General features: G+C 49.1%; 1 protein-coding gene and 2 pseudogenes across 1 annotated transcript; all 3 read left to right on the plus strand.

The window, feature by feature from the left end:
* The first annotated feature begins 11,010 nt into the window (after positions 1-11,010).
* Positions 11,011-12,425, plus strand: LOC119335853 (annotated as a pseudogene).
* Positions 12,426-17,434: 5,009 nt separating this feature from the next.
* Positions 17,435-18,499, plus strand: LOC119336092 (annotated as a pseudogene).
* A 4,531-nt stretch (positions 18,500-23,030) lies between these two features.
* On the plus strand, positions 23,031-24,807 carry LOC119340571 (peroxidase P7-like). The gene is made up of 3 exons (XM_037612498.1): positions 23,031-23,416; positions 23,515-24,043; positions 24,417-24,807. The coding sequence occupies exons 1-3, from the start codon at positions 23,045-23,047 to the stop codon at positions 24,635-24,637; spliced, it is 1,122 nt and encodes a 373-aa protein (XP_037468395.1). The 5' UTR covers positions 23,031-23,044; the 3' UTR covers positions 24,638-24,807.
* Positions 24,808-25,123: the final 316 nt, after the last annotated feature.

Raw genomic sequence — 25,123 nt, forward strand, 5'->3', positions numbered from 1 at the left:
ATCCAATTGGATGTAAGTTAGCATGAATTATTATTGTTGACATTACCCTTGAGGTAAAAGGTTGGGAGGCAACACTATAAGCCCCTATCTTTATCTGTGTCTGATTAAAACTCCATACCCATAAGTATTGCGTGAGTGTTAGCAATTGTGAAAGACTATATGATAGTTGAGTATGTGGACTTGCTGAAAAGCTCTTATATTGACTCGTTCCGATGTTATGATAAATTGCAATTGCTTCAATGACTGAGATTATAGTTTGTTGGTTCTCAATGAAGTTTCTGATTCATACTTGACATTGTGAATAGATTATTACTTGAACATGAGAGATCATATGACAATATCCATATATGTTGCTGTCATAAGAATCATCATGATGCCCTCAGGTCCGTATTTTATTTTATCGACACCTCTATCTCTAAACATGTGGACATATTTATCGTTATCGGCTTCCGCTTGAGGACAAGTGAGGTCTAAGCTTGGGGGAGTTGATACGTCCATTTTGCATCATGCTTTTATATCGATATTTATTTCATTATGGGTTGTTATTACACTTTATGTCATGATACTTATGCCTATTCTCTCTTATTTTACAAGGTTTACATGAAGAGGGAGAATGCCGGCAGCTGGAATTCTGGGCTGGAAAAGGAGCAAATATTAGAGACCTATTCTACACAGCTCCAAAAGTCCTCAAACTTCACGGAAGTTATTTTTGGAATTAATAAAAAATACTGGCGAAAGAATCCACCATAGGGGGCCCACACCCTGGCCACGAGGGTGGGGGGGCGCCCCCCTGCCTTGTGGGCCCCCTGGCAGGCCTCCGGTGCCCATCTTCTGCTATATGAAGTCTTTCGTCCGAGAAAAAATCATAAGCAAGCTTTCGGGAAAAAGCTCCGCCGCCACGAGGCGGAATCTTGGCGGAACCAATCTAGGGCTCCGGCAGAGCTGTTCTGCCGGGGAAACTTCCCTCCGGGAGGGGGAAATCATTGCCATCGTCATCACAATGATCCTCTCATCAAGAGGGGGTCAATCTCCATCAACATCTTCACCAGCACCATCCCCTCTCAAACCCGACTTCATCTCTTGTATCCAATCTTTGTCCCAAAGCCTCAGATTGGTACCTGTCGGTTGCTAGTAGTGTTTATTACTCCTTGTAGTTGATGCTAGTTGGTTTATTTGGTGGAAGATCATATGTTCAGATCCTTTATGCATATTAATACCCCTCTGATTATGAACATGAATATGATTTGTGAGTAGTTACGTTTGTTCCTGAGGACATGGGAGAAGTCTTGCTATAAGTAGTCATGGGAATTTGGTATTTGTTCGATATTTTGATGAGATGTATGTTGTCTTTCCTCTAGTGGTGTTATGTGAACATCGACTACATGGCACTTCACCATTGTTTGGGCCTAGAGGAAGGCATTGGGAAGTAATAAGTAGATGATGGGTTGCTAGAGTGACAGAAGCTTAAACCCTAGTTTATGAGTTGCTTCGTAAGGGGCTGATTTGGATCCATATGTTTCATGTTATGGTTAGGTTTACCTTAATACTTCTTTTGTAGTTGCGGATGCTTGCAATAGGGGTTAATCATAAGTGAGATGTTTGTCCAAGAAAGGACAGCACCCAAGCACCGGTCCACCCACATACCAAATTATCAAAGTAACGAACGCGAATCATATGAGCGTGATGAAAACTAGCTTGACGATAATTCCCATGTGTCCTCGGGAGTGCTTTTATCTATATAAGAGTTTGTCCAGGCTTGTCCTTTGCTACAAAAAGGATTGGGACACCTTGCTTCACCTTGTTTACTTTCATTACTTGTTACCCATTACAAATTACCTTATCACAAAACTATTTGTTACCAATAATTTCAGTGCTTGCAGAGAATACCTTGCTGAAAACCGCTTATCATTTCCTTCCGCTCCTTGTTGGGTTCGACACTCTTACTTATCGAAAGGACTATGATAGATCCCCTATACTTGTGGGTCATCAGATGACTGACCATATAGAACGCGCGAACTTGCACTGAAAGAAGAGATGTTTAATTGTCTCGCCATGAGTACAAAAGCTACACTTTTTACTTCCTTGCCAGTTGCGTTGAGCAAGGTTGTCTTTTGTTAGCACAACTCCTCTCCAAAGATACCACATGAAAATCTTATTTTTTTAGTGGCATCTTTGAATTCCATATTAGTTTATTATTATCCAATGGAACCTCTGAGTGCGAGAGTGCACGGTACATAGAGTCAACTGTGTAGGATCCAGACGTAGTGAGATTCTAGCGAAACACATCCCTCCCTTGTGTCAAGTTAGCCGAAAACAAACGGGATAGAAGATGTTGCCATGACGCAAGGCGGAGGCCAATCAAATCCCTCCTAAATGATACATTTGGCGGGGAGGAGCTGAGAATGTACGCAAGAGTATCATTCTTGTCGCGTACAATTCGGTACAAGATTGGATACTGTTCCTGAAGAGTGGTGTTTCCTAGCCACCTGTCCTCCAAGAAACGTATCTTAGAGTCGTCCTTTATCACGAATGATCCAAAGCAGAATAGATGTTTCTTTACCGCCATCAGACCAGACCAAAAATGTGAGTCACCAGGTTTCCAATATGCCTGTGACAATGCTTTTTGGCCTAGATACTTATTGCACAACAGGGTTTGCCAAACACCATCCTCGGTAAGTAGCTTGAACAGCCATTTACTGATCAAGTTATCATTCTTAACCTAGAGGTCCTCAACATCTAAACCTCCCTGGTCTTTTGGTCGACAAACCACACTCCATTTGGTTAGCCTATACTTTTTATTTTCACTGTCTCCTTGCCAAAAGAATCTGGATCTCAAGTAATCTAGTCTTTGCAGAACCCCAAGGGAATTTGGAAAAATGAGAGCATGTAGAGAACCATGTTTGTGAGAACAGAATTGATCAAAACTAGTCGCCCTCCAACGGAGAGCAACTTGCCTTTCCAACTGCCCAACCGTTTCTCCAATCGCTCTTCAACATGTTTCCACTCTGCATTGACGCCGATAATGAATCGAAATACCCAAATATTTAATTGGGAATTGGCCTTGTGTGCAACCGAACAAGTCAGCATATTGTGCAGCCGCCTCCTTGGCTTCTCCAAAATAGAACAATTCACTTTTATGGAAGTTAATTTTCGGACCTGACATTTGCTCAAAAGCTGAAAGCAATAGTTTCATATTTTTAGCCTTATCTAGGTCATGTTCCATAAAAAGAATTGTATCATTGGCATATTGCAAGATAGAGAATCCGCCATCCACAAGATGTGGCAGTACTCCTGCAATTTGACCGTCCTGTTTGGCGCGTTTGATCAAAGTAGCCAACATGTCTGCAACAATGTTAAATAACATTGGAGACACTAGGTCACCTTGTGGTAATCCCTTTTTCGTTTGGAAGTAATGACCCAGATCATCATTGACTTTTATAGCCACACTACCTCCATTAATGAAATTTTGGACCCACTCGCGCCATTTATCTGAGAAACCTTTCATTCTTAGGGTCTGTTGGAGAAATGACCATTTGACTTTGTCGTATGCCTTTTCAAAGTCAATTTTTAGTACTACTCCACTTATGTTCTTTCGGTGCATCTCGTGGACGGTCTCGTGAAGGATTACTACTCCATCGAGTATATTTCGTCCTTGCATGAAAGCCATTTGGGAGGGCTGAACAACATGATCGGCAACCGCGTTGAGCCTATTAGTCGCAACTTTGGTGAAGATTTTGAAGCCGACATTAAGGAGACAGATTGGTCTGAACTGTTGAATCTGTTCAACCTCCTTAGTCTTTGGCAACAAAACAATCTCGCAAAAATTAATCCTAGTTAGGTCTAGTTGGCCGGCATGAAAAAAATTGAACAAGTCCATTAGGTCAGTCTTGATTACATCCCAGAAGTTCTGATAGAACTCTGTGGGGAAACCATCAGGGCCTGGAGCTTTGTTACGTTCCATTTGGAACACCACAGCTCACACCTCCTCTTCATAGAAAGGTGCCGTCAGGATATCATTCTCTTCTTCTGTGACTTGTGGAATGTCATCTGTTCGGGTCTCATCTAGAGTGAAGTTCCCTTCCTCTAGAGCCCCAAACAGACACTCGTAGTATTTGGTTATATAACGCTTGAGCTCTGCCTGACCCTCGATCCGTCCCTCATCCTGTTGGAGGCTAAAAATACACTTCTTCCTATGCCACCCATTGGCGACCATTTGGAAATATCGTGTATTGTTGTCTCCCTCCAAAATGAATTGGGCACCTGATCTTTGATACCACTTGATTTCCTCTTCTCGCAATAGACGTGCAATCTGATCATTGGATTGATTTTTCATATCAATCTCCTGTTGAGACAAAATGCGAGTCTCTGCTATTTTATCGAGGTCATCTATAATAGTGGAAAGGCATTGCTATTCTTTTTTATATATACCACTTGTGTGTTTGGCCCATCCAGTTAGGAACCGCCTCATGGCTCGAATTTTGAAGTTCTATCTTTGAATCGGTGTGCGACCAACGGCAGGCCTCTCCCATAAATTCTTAACTATATTCGCAAAACCATCCCGATGTAACCATCCCAATTCAAATTTGAATGGATGGCGAACAGTGGGAGAGCTAGTAGAGTTAGAATCAAGAATGATGGGTGCATGGTCCGAAAGTGACTTAATACGCTCTAGGGCACACACTATTACCATAGGGAATTTTAATTCCCATTCGGTATCCATGAGTACCTGATCGAGTTTCTCGTATGTCGGCACCGGACGGTTGTTGGCCCAAGTGAACTGTCGCCCCGACATACTAGCTTCTCGAAGATTCAAACTGTCAATTATAGTGTTGAATAAGAAAGGCCAGTGTGTGTCAAAACGATCATTATTTTTCTCTTCCTGGTATCTAAGGATATTGAAGTCGCCTCCAATAAGCATGGGGGTTATCCTTAGCCAGGTTTACGAATTCCCGAAGGAAAGCGGATTTATTCTCATCTTGGGCAGCCCCATAGACTACGACCAGGCTCCATGTATAATTGTCAGCTCTGTTTCGTAGGTGGAATTTAATGTGAAATTCACCAACCGAAAAAGCTAACAAGTCCATGGGCCTTCTTTGGTTTATAGGGTAGGAAAATCACAACAATAGGAAAGTCATAGGAAATAAGATGACATGTATCTCAAATCTTATGAATAGGAATAGAAAAGGAGATGCCCTTTGATTCGTGCCATAGGATTTTTTTTCATTGAGTCTAGGCTAATGTTTATTTTTCTATGAAATGCGGACTGTTGAATATATATTTTGTATTGCACGTGTATTGGAGTTGTGTCCCACTTCCTAGTCTTGTATAGTTGAGGTAGAGGCCTTCCCTTGTATTATATATGCGTGCACCAGCACCCCGATCAATACATCGTATTGCAAAATATCTGTCTACATGGTATCATCTTTTTCGGTCTAACCCTAGGGTAGCCGCCGCCGCCGCGCCTCCACGCGCCGGTGCCGCCGCAGCCGCCGCACCCCACCCCCGCTTCCGCCCGCGCGTCCTGTGCTGCTGCCGCTCGCGCGTTCCACATCGCTGCGGCGCTGCTTCTTCACGCACGCGTCCCACGCTGCTGCGCTGCTACGTCTTGTCCCGCTGCTGCCGCCGCGTCTTCGCGTCTCTCCGTCCCACGCGCGCCTCAGCCAGCCGCTGCTTCTTCCCCTTCATGCGCTGCTATCTTCAGTCGTCGCATCCGTCCCTCGCTGCAGCCGCACCTACTGCTGCTGCCACCTCCCTCTGCCAACCCTAACCCTAGCCGCTACCCCGCACGCCGCCACCATGTCGTGGCCATCCTACCCCAGCTCCTCCACCACCTACTCGTCCAACCCGTTCGCTGGTCCCGAGCCCTCCGCCGCCGCCATCCGTGACCTCAATATTGAGGCCCGGGTCCCCATCCGTCTCGACAGCTCCAGTACGTCGTACTACACGTGGAAGACCTACTTCAACCTCGTCTTCCGCGAGTACTATCTCATCGAGCATATCGACGGTTTCGTGGACAGCGCTTACATGCGCGGCGACCCGGAGTGGTCCACCATCGAGGCCACGATCATTCGTTGGTTCTACCATACGGTCTCGAAGGACATCTTCCACACGGTCGTCGCCGAGGACGATGACGCTTGCACCGTGTGGGCCAAGATCAACGCGCTCTTCACCGATAACAAACTCCAACGCCTTGTTTTCTTGCAGTAGGAGTTCTTCGGCTGTCACCAGGACAACTCCACCATCGGCGAGTACTGCATGAGGCTCAAGATGCTCGCCGACGAGCTTCGCGACATCGGCTCTAAGGTCTCTGACGACCTCATGCTGAGCACCCTCACCGCCGGGCTTAATGAGGACTTCGGCAATGCGGCGTCCAACCTCACCCTGCTGCTGCAACTCACTTTTCAGCGCGTCGTCGCGTACCTCAAACTTGAGGAACGCCAGATGAAGAAGCTGAAGCAGCGGGTCCAGCACACCACTCTCGCCGCCGGTACCACCCGCGGTGGCCCTGCTCCTCCGGCCGCTCCCCGCCCGTCTGCGTTGCCAGCACCCACCGGCTACTACCCACTACCGCCCACACCTCCAGTGCCTCCCCAGCAGCCACCAGGTGGCGGGGGCCGGCACAACCGGTGAGGTGGCGGGGGCCGCCGCCAGCAGCAGCAGCAGGCGCAGGGCACCAGGGGCGCCCCACTTCCAGCAGCCGCCTCCATTGTGGGCCGCCGGGCAGAACCCATGGACAGGCTCGTCCACGCCTATCACATGCCCGTTCCGCGAGCTCCTGCACCGGGTCTCCTTGGCCCCCGTCCACCGGGTCACCAGGCATTAGTCGGCACCCCCTACCAGCCCTGCGGTGCCCCGCTCGCGCCGCCACCCCTCGGTGGCTATGGCGTGCCCGCCCAGGCGCCGCCCTATGGAGGCCAGCTGCCACCGCCGACACCTGCACCGTGGGACCCAACCCTCCTGGCCACCCTACACTCGGCGCCGTCGCCGAGCAACTATGGCGGTGGAGGCGACTAGTACATGGACTCGGGTGCTACTGCACACATGACAGCTCATCCCAGTAACCTTTCCTCCTCCACTCCCGTTCGCACTCCTACTCACATCACCGTTGGTAACGGTTCCTCTTTACCCATCACCCATGTCGGTAGCACTAGTTTTCCTTCTAATTCCACACCTATCACTATGTCTAACGTTCTTGTTTCACCTGACTTAGTCACTAGCTTAGTCTCTGTTCATCATCTTACTCGTGAGAATCCTCTTACTGTTGAATTTGATGGTGTTGATTTTTTTATGAAGGACGCCCGTACCCGGATGGTGCTTCACCGATGTGATAGCCCTGACGAGCTTTATCCCGTGCACGCCGGCGCCTCCACTTCCACACCCGTCACTCTCTCTGCCGGCGTCGACCTTTGGCATGCTCGCTTGGGCCACCCCAACCCCGTCATTTTACGTCAGATTCTTAGGAGTTTTTCATTCTCATGTAATAAGCTCGACGAGCATACTTGTGAGGCTTGTCGTTTGGGCAAGCACGTGCGTCTTCCCTTTAGTGCGTCTGCTTCAGTTTCCACTTTTCCGTTTCAGTTGATTCATACTGATGTTTGGACGTCTCCTGTTGCGAGTAACACGGGCTATCTATACTATTTGGTGATTTTAGATGATTACTCTCATTATGTGTGGACTTTTCCTCTTCGTCGCAAATCCGATGCTTTAGCCACACTCACCACCTTTTATTCCTGCGTCACCACTCAGTTCGGTCGCCCCATACTTGCACTCCAAACTGATAACGAAAAAGAGTTTGACAACGTCGCTCTTCGCTCTCCCTTCTCGCCTCTCATGGCACCATCTTCCGTCTGACTTGCCCCTACACTTCACAGTAGAACGGCCGCGCCGAGCGCATTCTCCGCACTCTTAATGACTGCGTTCGCACATTGCTCTTTCACGCTAACGTGCCCGCTCGGTTTTGGCCCGATGCCCTCGCCACCGCCTCTCTCTTAATCAACATTCGTCCGTGTCGTCCCCGGTGGAACTACGCCCCTCACCACCTTCTTTTCGATACACCACCGTCCTATGATGGTCTTCGCATATTTGGGTGTCTCTGTTATCCTAGCACCGCGTCCACCACGCCACACAAGCTTGCACCCCGATCCGTCCCATGCATCTTCCTTGGCTACCCTCCCAACACCAAAGGTTATCGGTGCTATGATCCTGACACTCATCGTGTGTACACCTCGAGGCACGTGTACTTCATCGAGACGGTGTTTCCTTTTTTTCAGGTTCCTCCGGCCGCGGCTCCTTCAGCTCCGGCCCCCGCGCCCCTACCTGGTGCGATGTGCGGCGGCACCCCCGGCGGCCCCCTCGGCCCGGCGCCTTCTGCCGCCCTCTCCCAGGCTCTCGACTCCCTCACCCGAGGTTTTGTTCGGCCGGGCCCCCGGGTCCCCGGCTCCCTCGCCCGAGGTCGAACCCGCGGGCACCCCACCCGCCACCCCGGCCGGCGCCTCTACTCCTGTGACGGGCTCGACTTCGACCTCACCCGTCGCCTCCTCCGCGGCTGGCTCGGCTTGCACCGTCGTGGCCCCTTTCGCCGCCTCCCCCGTCGTCGCAGGCACCCCCGTTGTGGTCGCGGCCCCTGCCACCGCGGGTGCCCCTGTTGTGGCCGTGGCCCCCGCTGCCACGGCACCTGCCGCCCTCGCCGGCCCGGTCACTCATGCCCGTGCAGGAGTGCATCGGCCAAGCACGCGCTACTCCTCCGACGAGTATGCGTGCACTGCCTCGACATCGACACCATCACCCATCCCCACCTCCGCTCATGCCATCCTTTGGGATCCCCATTGGCTGGCTGCGATGCAGGAGAAATTCGACGCCCTGCAGCGCAACCACCTTGTGCCAACATCATCTCTGGCAAGTGGGTGTTTCGCCACAAGACTCGCCCGGACGGTTCTCTCGAGTGCTACAAGGCTCGATGGGTGGTTCGTGGCTTTTGGCAACGCGCGGGCGTGGACTTCACCGACACCTTCGCCCCGGTTGTGAAATCGGGCACGATCCGCGCCGTCCTTCAGTTGGCCGTCTCGCGCGCCTGGCCTGTGCATCAGTTGGACGTTTCCAACGCCTTCTTGCACGGTCATCTCGCTGAGCAGGTGTTCTGTGAGAAGCCTACTGGTTTTGTCGATGCCGAGCACCCCGACTTCGTGTGCTTTCTCTCCCGCTCTCTTTACGGGTTGAAGCAGGCGCCTCGGGCTTGGTACCAGCGTATCGCAGCCTTCCTGCAGTCTCTGGGCTTTCGCTCCACTCGCTCCGATGCCTCACTCTTTGTGTATCATCAGGGAGCTGACACTACATATCTGTTGCTCTACGTCGACGACATCATCCTCACGGCGTCCGCCCGTGATCTCCTTCAGCAGCTGACTGCTCGTCTTCGTGATGAGTTCGCCCTCAAGTACTTGGGGCCCCTGCACTACTTTCTCGGCATCGAGGGATCCGTCGGGCTGGCAATTTCTTTCTGCATCAGTAGAAGTACGCCCATGAGCTCCTTGAGCGTGCCGGTATGCTTAATTGCAAGCCGGCGCCCACCCCCGTCGATATGAAGGCGAAGGTCTCTGCTCTGGAGGGGTCTCTTGTGTCCGATGGCGCGTTTTATCGCTCCATCGTCGGTGCTTTACAGTACTTGACGCTGACTCGCCCCGACCTGCAGTACGCTGTTCAGCAGGTGTGCCTCCATATGCATGCCCCGCGTGACTCTTGCTGGACTTTGGTGAAGCATATTCTCCATTACATACGCGGCACCATGTCCTTGGGACTCACCCTGACGGCCTCCGCCTCCACCGACCTCGTGGCCTACTCGGATGCTGACTGGGCTGGCTGCCCCGACATGCGACGCTCTACATCAGGCTACTGCGTCTACCTTGGGCCCTCGTTGATCTCTTGGTCATCGAAGCGGCAGCCCACGGTCTCCCGCTCCAGCGCCGAGGCAGAGTATCAAGTCGTGGCTAATGATGTGGCCGAGTGCTCTTGGATACGTCAGCTGCTCTAGGAGTTGCTCTGTGATGTTCACAAGGCCACTCTTGTCTACTGCGACAACGTTAGCACGGTCTACCTCTCCGCCAACCCGGTGCACCATCGACGGACGAAGCATATTAAGCGCGATATTCACTTCGTGCGCGAGCAGGTTGCCCTTGGTCGGGTTCGGGTTCTCCACGTGCCGAAGATGCAACAGTTTGCTGATGTGATGACTAAGGGATTGCCTACTCCCGTCTTCGACGAGTTTCGGTCCAGTCTCTGTGTCTCCAGCGATGCTTCGACTGCGGGGGTTGAATATATATTTTGTATTGCACGTGTAATGAAGTTGTGGCCCACCTTCTAGTCTTGTATAGTTGAGGTAGAGGCCTTCCCTTGTATTATACATGCGGGCACCAGCACCCCGATCAATACATCGTATTGCAAAATATCTGTCTACACGGAGGATAGGAAGAATTACTCCATAGAAATAGGATCTCATTCCTACAAACCAAATGGCTCTAAAGATTTTTTTTTATATAGAAATCCTATCCTATTGAAATCCTAGAGAATTCCTCCAAAGCAAAGGAGGGTATGTTTGCCAAAATCGTCTGCTAAGTCGTACTACTCGCCTTTTGAACTAGCCAAAACAGCCCAAGTGGACAACATGCATCTTTGTGTTTCTACAGCATTTCAACGGTTTGCCCCAGCGGCCAACACCCTTTGGTTCCAGCGAAATGATTGGATTCTCGGCGTGGACAATTGCACCATCCAAGCAAGCAACCGTGTCGACGGGATTACGTTATGTAATTCAAGCTAGGTGCGTGTATTAGTTAGCCTGTCAATTCCCAGCGCTTTTGTTTTCTCTTCTTCCTGCCGTGACCTCGTCAAGGTTCCGGCCAAGATGCACGAGGCGGCAGACAGACCAGAGACCTTGTCAGTCGAGCAGAGCGTTCGCACATTCGCACGAGCGAGGAAGACGGCAGCACAAACCGAACTCTATATAAGCATATGTTTCCCCACTCGATAATCCACTGCAACTAGCTGATAGTAAGCCATAAGCATCTCACTCTCTCCTTGCTTGATTCTTCTGCACCGTGCAGCAATCGCTCTCATCATCAGTCGGCCTACAGGCATGGCGTCCTCCATCGTCCCTTCTTGGGTTGCACTTGCGCTGCTCCTCTTGGTTGCTCTCGCTACCACCGCCAATGGCAACGAGCTCTCCCCGGGTTACTACGAGAAGACGTGCCCCAACGTGCAGCACGTGGTGCGCTCAGTGATGGCGAGCAGCGTCGCCGCCCAGCCGAGGATGGCGCCCGCCGTCCTCCGCCTCTTCTTTCACGACTGCTTCATCAACGTATATCACCTCTATTCTCTATACTACTTCTGCATATATTCTTTACCTACTAATGCTATGGTTTCACTTTCATTTGCTAATGCTATGGTTTACAAATATGGCGTGACAGGGATGTGATGCTTCGGTTCTCCTGGACGCAACTCCCTTCTCCCCCAGCGAGAAGGATGTGGAGCCGAACGTCTCCCTCACCGGCTACGCCGTCATCGACGACATCAAGTCCGCACTGGAGCACGACTGCCCGGCCACCGTCTCCTGCGCCGACGTCATCGCCCTCGCGTCCCGCGACGCTGTCGCCCTGCTCGGAGGTCCCACCTGGAGCGTGCCCCTCGGCCGCAAGGACTCGCGCTTCGCCGCCGACCCGGTATCCACCAAGAACGGCCTCCCCAGCCCGCACGACGACCTCGGCGAGCTCATCAGAATGTTTTCAAAGCTCAACTTTGACGCTCGTGACATGACCGCGCTCTCCGGTGCCCACACCGTCGGGATGGCCAGCTGCGATACCTACAGGGACCGCGTCTACGGCACCGACCGCAATGAGGAGATCGACCCATACTTCGCACAGACCACGCAGCAGACGTGCCAAGGTCCTTCTGGTAAGGCGCCGTTTGACGTGCAGACGCCGATGAGGTTCGACAACGCTTACTACAAGAACCTTATCGCGCGGCGCGGTCTCCTTTCCTCAGACCAGACTCTCTACGGCGGTGGAGGCCTGCAAGACAATCTCGTGGAGATGTACAGCACGGACGGTGAGGCATTCGCGAGGGACTTCGCCAAGGCCATGGTGAAGATGGAAACGTGCCTCCGCCCCATGGAATGCCCGTAGAGGTGAGGCTCAAGTGCTCCAAGGCAAACAACTATTGATTGCTTGATCCCAAGTGCATCATGCAACCCGGCCTGATCATATTGGATTCAGTTAAATGTACAAATTGTAACAGTACTAGTACGTGTTCAATTTTTAATTCTTTTGCCCATACAATGTCCTCTCAACAGAATGTTCGACACAAATATTCCAATACATGTGTGTGCGCGCGTAATAAATGGTGTTTGTAAAGTTTGTTTTAACGGGAAATATATAATGATCTCATGTTCGATTGTTATATAATGAGCTTGCATTTTATTGTTATATTCAGAGAAAAGTATATTTTTCGTCCCTCAACTCTTCGCTGAGTTTAGTTTTCGTCCCCCAACTTTAAAACCGGACAAAGTGCACCCCGAGCTCTCGAAACCGGTCATTTTTCGTCCCTGCGACTGAGTTTCACTATGTATGAACAGTACATCCGATGAACAGTAAATTCGAATAATAGCAAAAGATATCGAAAAACTCTGAAATTTTATGACATAGGTACGCCATGTGCGTGCAAATTTTATCACGTTTGGAAGTTCGAGGAGCTCGCAGCAAAAAAAAAGCAAAAGTAATCTACTCTGAAGTGAACAGTAAATTCAAAAAAATTAGAAAACAAGTCAAATTTTTTTGAAATTTTTTGGTATCGAAGATGCTCGGGTGGCAAGGTGCGTGCAAATTTTCGTGGTAAAATAAGATCCGAGGGTTTGGAAACCACCCGAAGCCGCACGCACACGTACGCTATTTTCGTTTTTATTGCCACGACCTCCTCGGATGTTATTCGATACCAAAAATTTTCAGAATTTTTTGATTTTGTTTTGCTATTTTTTTTAAATTTACTGTTCACTTTAGAGTAGATTTACTTTTTTTTGCTGCGAGCTCCTCGAACTTCCAAACATGACGAAAATTTGCACGCACGTGGCTCACCTGAGTATCTTCGATGTCATAAAATTTCAGATTTTTTTGATTTTTTCTATTTTTTGGATTTACTGTTCATCTGATGTACTATTCACACGTGGTCAGAACTGGGTTGGCTCAGTCGCAGGGACGAAAAATGACCGGCTTCGAGAGTTCGGGGTGCACTCTGTCCGGTTTTAGAGTTGAGGGACAAAAATTAAACTCAACGAAGAGTTGAGGAACGAAAATTATACTTTTCTCTTATATTTATGCACTTGGAAATATCACAATCATGTTTGGCATCATATGAACAAGAGAGAAAAAGAGATGACACATAGCTATTACTTACAAACCCCAAAGGAGTCTACACACATCACCATGAGAGGATTACAAAGATACAATTGTTGGTGATGCTGATGGAGGTGGCGTAGATGTCTCCGTCGTCATTCAGGCGCCGCCGGAGGACAGGGGGAGAGGCCCCTCCTTCTTTTTCTTCCTTGGCCTTATCCCCGGCATGGATAGTTGTTTCCCCTGTATTTTTCATGGCTACGGTGGAGAGCACCTTCCCCGAGATTGGATCTCAGTTTCGACAACAGTTTTCTGCCTCCCGTCGTTGTTTTATCTCCCTATGGATATTACTCCATAAAATAGGACGGTGGATATTTCTTCACCAACCTTCGCCAACGATGGTGCCGCAGCTGGACTAGGGCCAGAAGCACTTCGCCCCACCCCCACTAGCGCATATCTGAGGAAGCGGTAATGGATCCCAAGCGACGGGGTGGGGAATGAATCTGAAGAGGTCGGGCGAGCCCAAAAGGGCCACACGGCTGATCGGACACATGGTGCGTTTGGGCGTGCGGAGGAGGGGAGGGAGATCGCCGGTGTGGGAGTGGTAGCCGGCAGAAGCGCTCACGCGCGCGCACACACACACCAAAAGTGAAGAGAAGTTGGTCGTGGGCCATGCATTCTTTTCTTCATCATAATACAATAGTCAACCAGAGCTTTTAAAGATCATTCTTATTAGCAGGGCCATCAACGATGACATACACATCAACATGGTTAATTAAGTGCACGAATCTGCTCCTAGTCATTGCACTCAACGCTAATGTTGAGAGTCATGCATGCATACGAAAGAATGAACTAGAAATAAAATGGAATGTGAAGAAGTCAAACAAAATACTCCCTTCGTTTCGTTTTTGTTGTCCCCGTTTGTATACCTGATTTGTACTACGGTAGTTTCTGACACAGCTGGGCCACGATCTGATACGTCGGATCGTGAGCTGTCATGGACGTGGGACGAGCCCACGTCTCTCCACGCGGCTGCGTTTATATAAGTGCGTTGTATCTCCTAACCCTAACCGCCACGAACAGATCATATCTGTCGCACGTCCACCGCCGGTGACTCCATCCCGTCCGCCGCGTACACGGTCGACGGGAGAGCAGATGGGAGAGGGGCGAATATGTTTTTGACAAAGCGACTGCTCGTTGTTCGTCTACTTCTTCTACGTCAGCTTCGTCCTCATCATCATCATGTCCACCGACGCCGAACATGCCGCCGCCGAGAAAGTTGAAGCCGACAAGAAGGCCCCCAAGGATGCCGCTGCTGCTGTGACCGCCGCCGCGGCTTCTGCCTAGCCTACTGGAGGGTATAACTCGTTTATCCCGCACCTACTGTTTTCTGTATTAGCCATGCTAGCGTTATACGTAGATCTTTCTGTAATTAGTGTAGTATGTGCTTGCTTGACTGAATATCAGTATGCGTTTATTTGTGTCAATGTCATGCTAGTGATTTACTCGTGGATTAAGTTAATCGAAAGATTGCTTATTTACTCAGCAGGAAAGGTGTGCATACAACCAGAAAGCGGTGTTTAGAGCGTGTTTTCTCAGACCGTGCAAAAGTCGACTGCTCATCTTTTGAACTAGGCAAACAGCCTAAGTGGACAACATACATGTTTGCGATTCAACGCTTTGTGCCAGCCCGTTCTCTAACACCCTTTGTGTTTGCAATTCAACGGATCAATTAAGATTCTCGGCCTGGAGAATTGCACCAACCAAGCAAGCAACCATGTCGACACATCCTTAATTTTGTGCAATTCAAGCTAGGTTTGTGCATTAGTTAGCCTGTCAATTCCCTGCGCTTTTGTTTTCTCTTCTTCGATCCGGTCCTGACCTCGTCAGCCTTCCGGCCAAGAAGCACGAGGCTGCAGCTTGCCAGTGGAGCTACAATATTGCAGGGCGTCGCCGTGCGCACCCGCCTAAAAGCATGCAGCTTTACACGCGCAGGGAGAAGGCAGCACTAATCGAACTCTATATAAGTACGTGCTTCCATTCATACTAGATGATATCCCGCGTGTTGCTGCGAAAATGATGGCCGAAAAATTGAATATATTAGACAAAGAAAAATAAATAATTTGAAACGCCTGTTAAGCATGTTGTCTCCCTGCTGAAGTAAAACCATTCATGCACAACTCGCTTGAAAAATAAAAATGTATTATGTGTCTAGCACGTTAGAATTGCCCATCATTGAGAGGAATTTTGACCCCCAAAAAAGTAACCTGCGAACACATGATATTTTGATTATTTAGAGATACATCCAGCATACATCAGTAATCACAAATAAATGATTTGTTGAACGGCAAATAAGATTATGGAAGCCATACCATGAAAGGAGATTTGTGCAAGCTAATTTCACACGATAGCAGATTACGTGTTGAACGACAGAGGAGGTGTGCGGAAGCCATACCATGCATCAAAGGAGATTTGTATCACCATAACGTGGCTAGCAGGTTAGAATTGCCATCATTAAGAAGAAATTAATAACAAAAGTAACCTGCAAACACTATTTTACTTATGTAGAGATACATGCAGAATACATTAGTAATCACAATAGATAATGTGATGAACGACAAAGAAGATTATGGGAGCCTACCATCAAAGGATATTGCAAGCTATTTTCACATGTCTTCAGGAAAATCAGTGTAATCCTGGTAACAAAACTGAGGGACTGGAGTTACCTTAAGTTACACGATTGACAGAATATGCTAGAGAAAAATGGAATAGCCAGTAGCCAATCTGCAACTTGCGCTTCAGATTGTGCACAATTGATTAGATCAATTAGTCATCATGTGGTACTTTATGGCGTGGCCCTTCACGAGCTAGAACCTGCACAGGATGGCTAGCGCCATATTCATCCGCAGGTATAGCTAAGTGTTCCGCAGCACCGTCGCCGCCAATCCATCGGTCTGGCCAGAAGCTAGCAACGTTGACGGGCTTCATCAAAATAGTTTGAGCACGATCAGAGCCCCCGCGGCGGCAGCGACGACGGCCCCCATCGACGACCCGCGGGACTCCCGGCGGTGCCGCAGCCGGCAGGGGCGGTACCTCTAGTCGTTGAGCCCCCCGAGTAGGAGTCGTAGCCGCTAATCCCGCGGGCGCACACCATGGTGTCGTCCGGGATCACCTTTCCCTCGATGGCGCCGATGACCTCGCTCACGAGGTGCCGGTTCCCCTATCTTAGCGAAGATGAAAATCATTTGTAGAAAGTAATGGGAAACCAGTCGTGGGGAAATTAATTGGAGAGACGATAGGATGACAGAAACGTTGGAAAATCAATAGATGGAGTTATTGGGAGGTGGGAAGACAAGGAAGTGGCTAGGGAGCCTCTCACCACTTCCCCGCCTGGATAGTGGCCCTTTTGCCCCGCGATCGAGCGAGCCTGCATGCTCTAAGCTCTGGCTTCGAGCCATGTAATCGTTTCGCTGCGAACTTCGTTTGGTCCGGTCCTAAACTGTCGTGAACTTTGTGCTGGTGCCGGCCTTGAGTCTCCGTGCTCGTCCGTATGTTTCGAGTCTATGTCTGATACGCTGCCTAGTTGTGGGCTTTATTAATTTAAAGCCGGACGCGTCTAGCATCTTCGTTCTAAAAAAGAAGACAAGGAAGGAAGACCCATCGGGAGAGGTGTGGAGCACGGCAGAGGTCAACTCTTCGGCTGTAGATCTGAGCCACCGAGAAGTTGTGAGGGTCGGCCTTATGAGGGAGCCCGTGGTCAGCCTACGGTGGGTCCTTCTCTTGGTGGTAACTGAACGCTAATGTGATTGCTTTGCACAAAGTCGATCGCTGACCGTAGGAGGAATAAGGCTGATTGGCTGATTTTACAAACTGATTGATGATGTGGCACAAAGCTGATGTGGACAGTGTGCATGTTGAAAGAATAGGTAGAAGTGGGGAGCAATTTCTTAAGAATGTTAGATTCCACACACTCGTGTACTGCAACTTAGCTAATTCCTAAGCTAAGCATCTCACTCTCCCCTCCCTGCTTGATCCTTCTAATCAACACGCACCAGTCAATAGGCATGGCGTCCTCCAGGGGGCATTCTTGGGTTGCACTTGGGCTGCTCCTATCGTTCGTTGCTCTGGCTGCCACCGCCAATGGCGACGAGCTCTCCCCGGGTTACTACGAGAAGACGTGCCCCAACGTGCAGCGCGTCGTGCGGTCAGTGATGGCGAGCAGCGTCGCCGCGCAGCCGAGGATGGCACCCGCCGTCCTCCGCCTTTCTTCCACGACTGCTTCATCAACGTATATACGCATCTCTACTACTTCCACGTATATTCTTACCTACACTATGGTTCCATTTGCTAATGCTACGATCCATATATGGCGCGTGACAGGGATGCGATGTTTCTGTTCTCTTGGACGCAACTCCCTTTTCCCCCAGCGAGAAGGATGTAGAACCGAACGCCTCCCTCACCGGCTACACCGTCATCGACGACATCAAGTCTGCGCTCGAGCACGACTGCCCGGCAACCGTCTCCTGCGCTGATGTTATCGCCCTGGCGTCCCACGACGCTGTCGTCCTCCTCGGAGGTCCCACATGGAGCGTCCACCTCGGCCGCAAGGACTCGCGCTTCGCCGCCAACCCGGAATCCACCGAGAATGGCCTCCCCAGCCCGCACGACAACCTCGCCGAGCTCGTCACCATGTTTTCAAAGCTCAACCTGACGCCCGTGACATGACCGCGCTCTCCGGTGCCCACACCGTCGGGATGGCCAACTGCATGCACTACGGCGACCGCGTCTACGGCACCGTACGCGATGAGGAGATTGACCCATCCTTCGCACAAACCATGCAGCAGACGTGCCAGGATCCTTCTGGTAAGGCGCCGTTTGACGTGCAGACTTCGATGAGGTTCGATAATGCTTACTATAAAAACCTTATCACGCGTCGCGGTCTCCTCACCTCCGACCAGACTCCCTACGGAGGTGGAGGTCTGCAGGACAATCTCGTGGAGATGTACAGTGCCGACGATGAGGCGTTCGCTAGGGACTTCGCCAAGGCCATGGTGAAGATGGGGAACGTACCTCCACCCATGGGAATGCCCGTGGAGGTGAGGCTCAAGTGCTCCTTGGCCAACTATTGACTGCCTTCATGCAACCCGGCCTAACCGTATGGGATACAATTTTTAAATGTACAAATTGTAACAGTTCTCGTGTTCAATTTTTTGCCCGTATAATATTATCTCAACGGAATGTTTGACACAAATGTTCGCATACGTGTGTGTAATAAATGGTTTTTCTCAAGTTTGTTTCAACACGAAATATATAATGAGCTCGCATTTGACTGTTATGTTCTCTACACTTGGGGATTATCAGCGATGCCTCTGAATGTCCAAATGGCTATTCTGTAAATTGCCAATAACATGGAACAAATCTAATGAACCATTCTTTTAGCTGGAGGATCACCGGCGTGCTACTTTTTTTTTCCGGAAGGTAACTGTGACCATACTTAGGGTGATTGCATATGGCACTCGTGCAAATATTGCAGATGGGTATCTTCGAATGGCCGAAGATACAACCATAAAATGCCAAAAAATGTTCACCGATGTTGTGGTTAGGGTTCACGGAGCTCAGTATTTCTGAGCACCAATGCCGATGACATAGGCTTTTAGCAATTAGTGAAGTAAGAGGATGACCCTTGGAAGCATTGATTGTATGCATTGCAAATAGAATAATTGCCCAGTGGCATGGCACGACCAATTCACCCGGCATTACCATGATCCAACTATTATCTTGTAAGCGGTCCTTTGAGGATTTATGGATTTGGCATTGCGTGAATCCCACAATGACATCAATGCCTTGCAGAGATCTCGTATGTTCTAAACATTCAAACCCCGCCATGTGAATCTCGCATCTTCTCTCTAAGGCTACTCAGGGGTACCCAACCCTAGCACCGCCACCCCCTTCTCCCTCCTCCCTGCCCTCCGCCGCCATCCGAGGTGCTCCCCGACTCAGGCGTGTGACACCTATGAAGGTGGCAGCGGGGATATAGCCGCTCCAGTCATGTGGAGGACCTCGGTCGTCGGGGCGACGTCCCCGTTGGTGTGCTCGGCATGGCCATGGCCATATCTGACATCAATGCCTTACTAGTGGGTGCTGGTTGGCCGTCTCCCATGGCTATGCGGGTAGCAGGGCGGCGCGGGAGTCTTCCGCGGGCTTTGTCAGTGCCCAAGAACATCCGTTTTAGATCACTAGATCTGCTCGCTCCCCTCTGTTTCTAGTGGTCGGCAGTCTTCCATGGATGGCCTTGGGCTCAGATGGGGTGGAGCTCATGGGTGTGAGTGAGAACCGAAGTTATTCCTTGGTCGGCATGGCAGTCACACTGATGTCGATGCCTTTAGCATTGATCCTCCATGGAGGCTTCAGTGAGGTTTCCCTTGCCTTCAAGCTTCCCTCTGCTTAGTGTTGAAAACCTTGGTCCCCTCTCTTGGGGGGCGGCGGCGCTGCGGTGTCGTGTTCCTTCTTGGAGACGTCGTCCCAGCCAGGATAGTAGTTGAGTTTGGTGAGCAATGATGGCTCTGGTGTCAACGATTGGCATCTTTGTTTCCTATTCTTCAGCACTCTCCGGATGTAGTAGCAAAGGGGCGCTGGTGGTGCCGCTGGTGGTCCACACCCTTGAGCCTGGCTGAGAGGGGGTCGAGGTTCCCTCTAAGGCAGTGGTGGTAATCTATTTGGTGTGAGCCTTGTGCTCCAACGAATTTTGCTCATGCCCAGCGTTGGTGATGTCTTCTATGTGGGTTGTATCTTGTTAACTTGTTCCTATGTCTAGCTACTTTCGATCTGCATTGTGGTTGAGCCAATGGCAGTGTTAGTGAGCTTGCTGGTATGAGTTTGCTCCTCTCCTTGGCAGCCCTGGTTTCCTGGTACATGTGGGATCTAGGGTGATTGGCTTTGCCTGTCGATGGTGCGGCATTCTTTGAGCCAGGACGAGAGGGTTGTGGCCCTCTGCAACGGCAAAGACACATAGTTTCAAGCTATGTTGTTCTCTCGAGGTCGGACAAGGGAACAATGCATCCTTGGGGCTACATTCCCTCAAAACTTTAGCTTTCCCTCCTGTGTAGGTCGTAGTGTAGGGAGATATCCTCGGCGGTGCTAGTTTGTCCTTGCAGCTACCATTGCCTTTAAACAGTCATGTTTAGCCTTGTGTTCTGCTGCTTTTTTCTTGTTTTTTGTGACTTATTTGTATTCTTGTGACATTTGTACTCCTGGCTGGTTGATGGTTTTCAAAGTAGGGCTCGGCTTGAGCCTTTTCTCTAAACAAAAGAGATATCATTTGTTTATTAGGATAGCATGTGGCACTACTCCAGGATACAAGTATAAGGTGAATGCCCATGATTATGACCAAGGATACTATCTAACCAATGGTATCCATCCACCTAATCAATATTTATGAAGACAAATCCCCAAACATAAATATTTTTCAAAGATGTAAGAAGCAGCAAGGGGGCATTTGGAATGTTGCAAGCTAGATTTGCAATTGTCTAGTGTCCTGGTCATTCCTCGGACAAAGATACATTGGCAAAGATCATGACTTTTTGTATCGTCCTACATGACATGGTCATTGCAGATGACAGAGATAAACAGATGGCCAGAGAATATGACAATGTTAGCATACCTATCAAGCCTCATAGACACACAATACACATTCAAACATGCTTCGAGGTGTGACAGAAGAACGAAGACCGGGCCTCCCATGATTAGTTGCGTGAAGATCTTTGAGCATCAATGATAGCTGCATGGGCGATAGTGTGTTTACATGTCTTTAATTCGTTGTTGTTTATTTGGACAATTTGATTCATTGGAATGTTTGTTGCATTCTGATTATTTATGTATTTAGATAAGTGGTTTATAATAATATTGCTGAATTGTTTAATGTCGATGCCAAATTGAACTAGTAGACTAGATAGAAAAAACATGAATAAAATAATGGAGCCTGCTGTTTTGGTGACTCCGTTTATAACGCCGCCTACACAACCTTTTGAAATTTATGGTGTGCTCCAAATGCGTTTCGAGCCTGCGGATATGGCAACTACGTCCAGATGTAAAAATGTAATTTGACCTCTACTACGTTGCGACAGATGAAACACATATGTATTACATTCGGCATTTTGGATTATCATTTTTTGTGTTAAAACTATTCAAGTTTGTTATAATGCATAGGTGGCGTGCGTGGAAATGTGCAACCAACCTAACTAGTTACAATATATCAATAAGTACATTTAGCAATGCTATTCATCGCCCAGGGTGCAGCATAAATTATTTTGCATCTAAGGTTTCTTACATCATTTCATCAAGAATTTATATTTGGTATACAAACAGTTATGTTCGTATTGATTCATTGTGCAAAATTTGTCATAAGAAAACAAAAATAAAAGTCATAATACAATAAAGTTAGATTTTTATGTAAATTTCATGCTATAATTTTATGTTTGTATTCTTACATAACGTAAAATATTTTCTATGACTGATATATGTTTCTTGCATTCTCATTTGACTTCTGACATTAAAAAAAATTACGAGGCGTAAAAAATATGATGCAGTGATATAAAAATAGAGGGGGTGAAGAATAACAATTCTTCAGGGTTTCCGTTAGCTGAAACTCGGCAAATATAGACTCAGGTTACGGCTCCGTTGTCTGCTTAACCGTGGGGCCCACCTGCCAGACTTTGTTGGGTTGTTTCTGTCGGCAACTTGGCGAACTTGAGATTCTTCCAAGTTTATTGTGTTTGCCGAGTCCTTTTTCGTTGGAACTAGCAGAAAATGTGAAGTTTGTCAGGTTTCTTATCACTGCCAAATCCAATTTTGAATCAAACTCAGCAGATGCAAACTTTGCTGAGTTGCCGATAAAACTAACTCAGCAGAAAATCAGATTCCAGTAGTGCTGTATGACAAACCTGACCCTGTACATTACTATATATAGTATTATCGCTAGAGCCATCAATGACGATAATTTGATTATGAAGTGCATGAATCTGCTCCAACCGATGCCGTCAACACGCTAAGTTGAGACTTGAGGGTCATGCATGCATATGAAACCATAAGTTAGACATAAAATGGAATTATGACAAAGTCAAACAGTGTTTTCAACAAATATGGTATGGACGTGTAGTTCTTTTCTGTAGCTGAACTCAAATTCTGAATCAGCGCAAAGAAATACTCCGTACTACTCAAGACGATCAGTTTTGCAAATTCTTTGGTTCTCGGGCTTTCCAGTTCCAGTAAGGGTGTGTTTAAAACTTTAAATGATGTTTTTTATCAAACCGTGCAAAAATCGACTACTAATTCGTCCAAGTGGACAACAAGGGTGTTTGCGATTCCATAGCATTTCAACGGTTTGTCCCAGCCCGTTTCCTAACACCGTACCCTTTCATTCCAGTGAGCGATTGGATCCGGCACCATCCAAGCAAGCAAAGCAACCATGTCGACGGGAGCATCATAATTTTGTGTAAATTCAAGTTAGGTAGGTGTATTAGTTAGCCTGTCAATTCCCTTGGCTTTTCTTTTCTCTTCTTCCGGTCCTCCTGACCTCTCCAAGATGCACGAGGAGGCAGACAGACCGGAGACCTTGTCACTCGAGCTAATTAACATTGCAGAGCGTTCGCACATGCATACGCGGGTAAATTAGAAGCATGGATGCAACCGTGCGCGCGCAGGAAGAAGGCGACACAAGTCGAAGTCTATATAAGCATATGCTTCCATTCATCTTCTCCACACTCTCTTCTTGCTTGCTTCTGCTGCGCTGTGCACCGATCGCTCTCAACACCAGCCAACCTATAGGCATGGCGTCCTACGGGAGCGCTTCTTGGGTTACGCTTGCGCTGCTCCTCTTCATCACTCTGGCTGCCACCGCCAATGGCGACGAGCTCTCCGCGAGTTACTATGAGAAGACGTGCCCCAACGTGCAGCACGTCGTGCGGTCAGTGATGGCGAGCAGCGTCGCCGCCCAGCCAAGGATGGCGCCCGCCGTCCTCCGCCTCTTCTTCCACGACTGCTTCATCAACGTATATAAGCATCTCTACTTCTGCTATGTATATTCTTACCTACACTATGGTTCCATTTGCTAATGCTACGATCCATATATGGGCATATGGCGTGACAGGGATGTGATGCTTCTGTTCTCCTGGACGCAACTCCCTTCTCCCCCAGCGAGAAGGATGTGAAGCCGAACGCCTCCCTCACCGGCTATACCGTCATCGACGACATCAAGTCCGCGCTCGAGCACGACTGCCCGGCAACCGTCTCCTGCGCTGATGTTATCGCCCTGGCGTCCCGCGACGCCGTCGCCCTGCTCGGAGGTCCCACCTGGAGTGTGCCCCTCAGCCGCAAAGACTCACGCTTCGCCGCCAACCCGGAGTCCACCAAGAAGGGCCTCCCAAGCCCGCACGACAACCTCGGCGAGCTCGTCGCCATGTTTTCAAGGCTCAACCTCGACGCGCGTGACATGACCGCGCTCTCCGGTGCCAACACCGTCGGGATGGCCGACTGCATGCACTACAGCGACCGCGTCTACGGCGCCGACCGCGATGAGGAGATCGACCCATACTTTGCACAGACCATGCAGCAGTCGTGCCAGGGTCCTTCTGGTAAGGCGCCGTTTGACATGCAGACTCCAATGAGGTTCGACAACGCTTAGAGCATCCACAATGTTGTGTTTTGTTGCCTCTAAGGCAGCCTCTAAGCCTTTAGAGGCAGGCGCTATACACTGTGGGCATGCGCCTCTAAGCCAAAATCCTTGGCATCGACGTCAAGCTTGGAGGCTGCCTCTAGTTCTTGCTTTGGACTAAAATAATCAGCTAACCCCGCATGTCATGGATAGAAAGAGTGATGGCCATGCAAAGAGATGAGACACAACCGGTTGAAGAATCAAATATTTTACTCTATGTGGGAACATCTTAGAGGCTGAGAATATGTGCTACACACTACGCACTTTTGAGCCAAGTTTTACTACAGGACATGGGGCCCAGCTTAGAGGCAAGCCAGCCTCTAAGCACTGTGGATGCCCTTACTACCGCAACCTTATCGCGCGGCGCGGTCTCCTCACCTCCTACCAGACTCTCTACGGTGGTGGAGGTCCGCAGGACAATCTCGTGGAGATGTACAGCGCCGACGGTGAGGCGTTCGCGAGGGACTTTGCCAAGACCATGGTGAAGATGGGAAACGTACCTCCGCCCATGGGAATGCCCGTGGAGGTGAGGCTCAAGTGCTCCACGGCCAACTATTGATTGCTTGATCCGAAGTGCATCATTCAACCGGGCATGTTTATATTGGATTCAATTATTAAATGTACAAATTGTAACAGTACTCGTGTTTAATTTTTTGCCCATATAATGTCGTCTCAACAGACTGTTTGACACAAATGTTTCCTTACATGTGTGTGTGTAATAAATGGTGTTTCACAACTTTGTTTCGATGGGGAATATATAATGAGCTAGCATTCAGTTGTTATATAATGAGCTCACATTTGATTGTTAAATTTCTGTACTTGGGGATTAGCAGCGACGCTTCGACATGTCCAAACGGCTATTTTATCGAATTGTCAATAACATGGAATCTAATGAACCGTTCTTCAAGCAACGGAAGGATGACGTCTGTCTGCTGGTTTTTTTTCCAGAAGGCGGTCGTGGCACTTCGGATGATTGCATATGGCACTCCTACAGATATGACACATGGATATCTTCGAAAGATACAACCATAAAGTGCACAAAAGT

This window comes from Triticum dicoccoides, chromosome 7B (genome assembly GCF_002162155.2).
Source record: "Triticum dicoccoides isolate Atlit2015 ecotype Zavitan chromosome 7B, WEW_v2.0, whole genome shotgun sequence".
In the NCBI taxonomy this organism is placed as follows: domain Eukaryota; kingdom Viridiplantae; phylum Streptophyta; class Magnoliopsida; order Poales; family Poaceae; genus Triticum; species Triticum dicoccoides.

What these genes read in the sequence shown, in the direction of transcription:
- LOC119340571 (XM_037612498.1), top strand. Translation starts at nt 23,045, where the DNA reads ATGGATGCAACCGTGCGCGCGCAGGAAGAAGGCGACACAAGTCGAAGT. An exon ending in TCCACGACTGCTTCATCAAC is followed by an intron (nt 23,417 to 23,514) that starts GTATATAAGCAT and finishes ATGGCGTGACAG; the next exon opens with GGATGTGATGCTTCTGTTCT. An exon ending in TCCAATGAGGTTCGACAACG is followed by an intron (nt 24,044 to 24,416) that starts CTTAGAGCATCC and finishes ACTGTGGATGCC; the next exon opens with CTTACTACCGCAACCTTATC.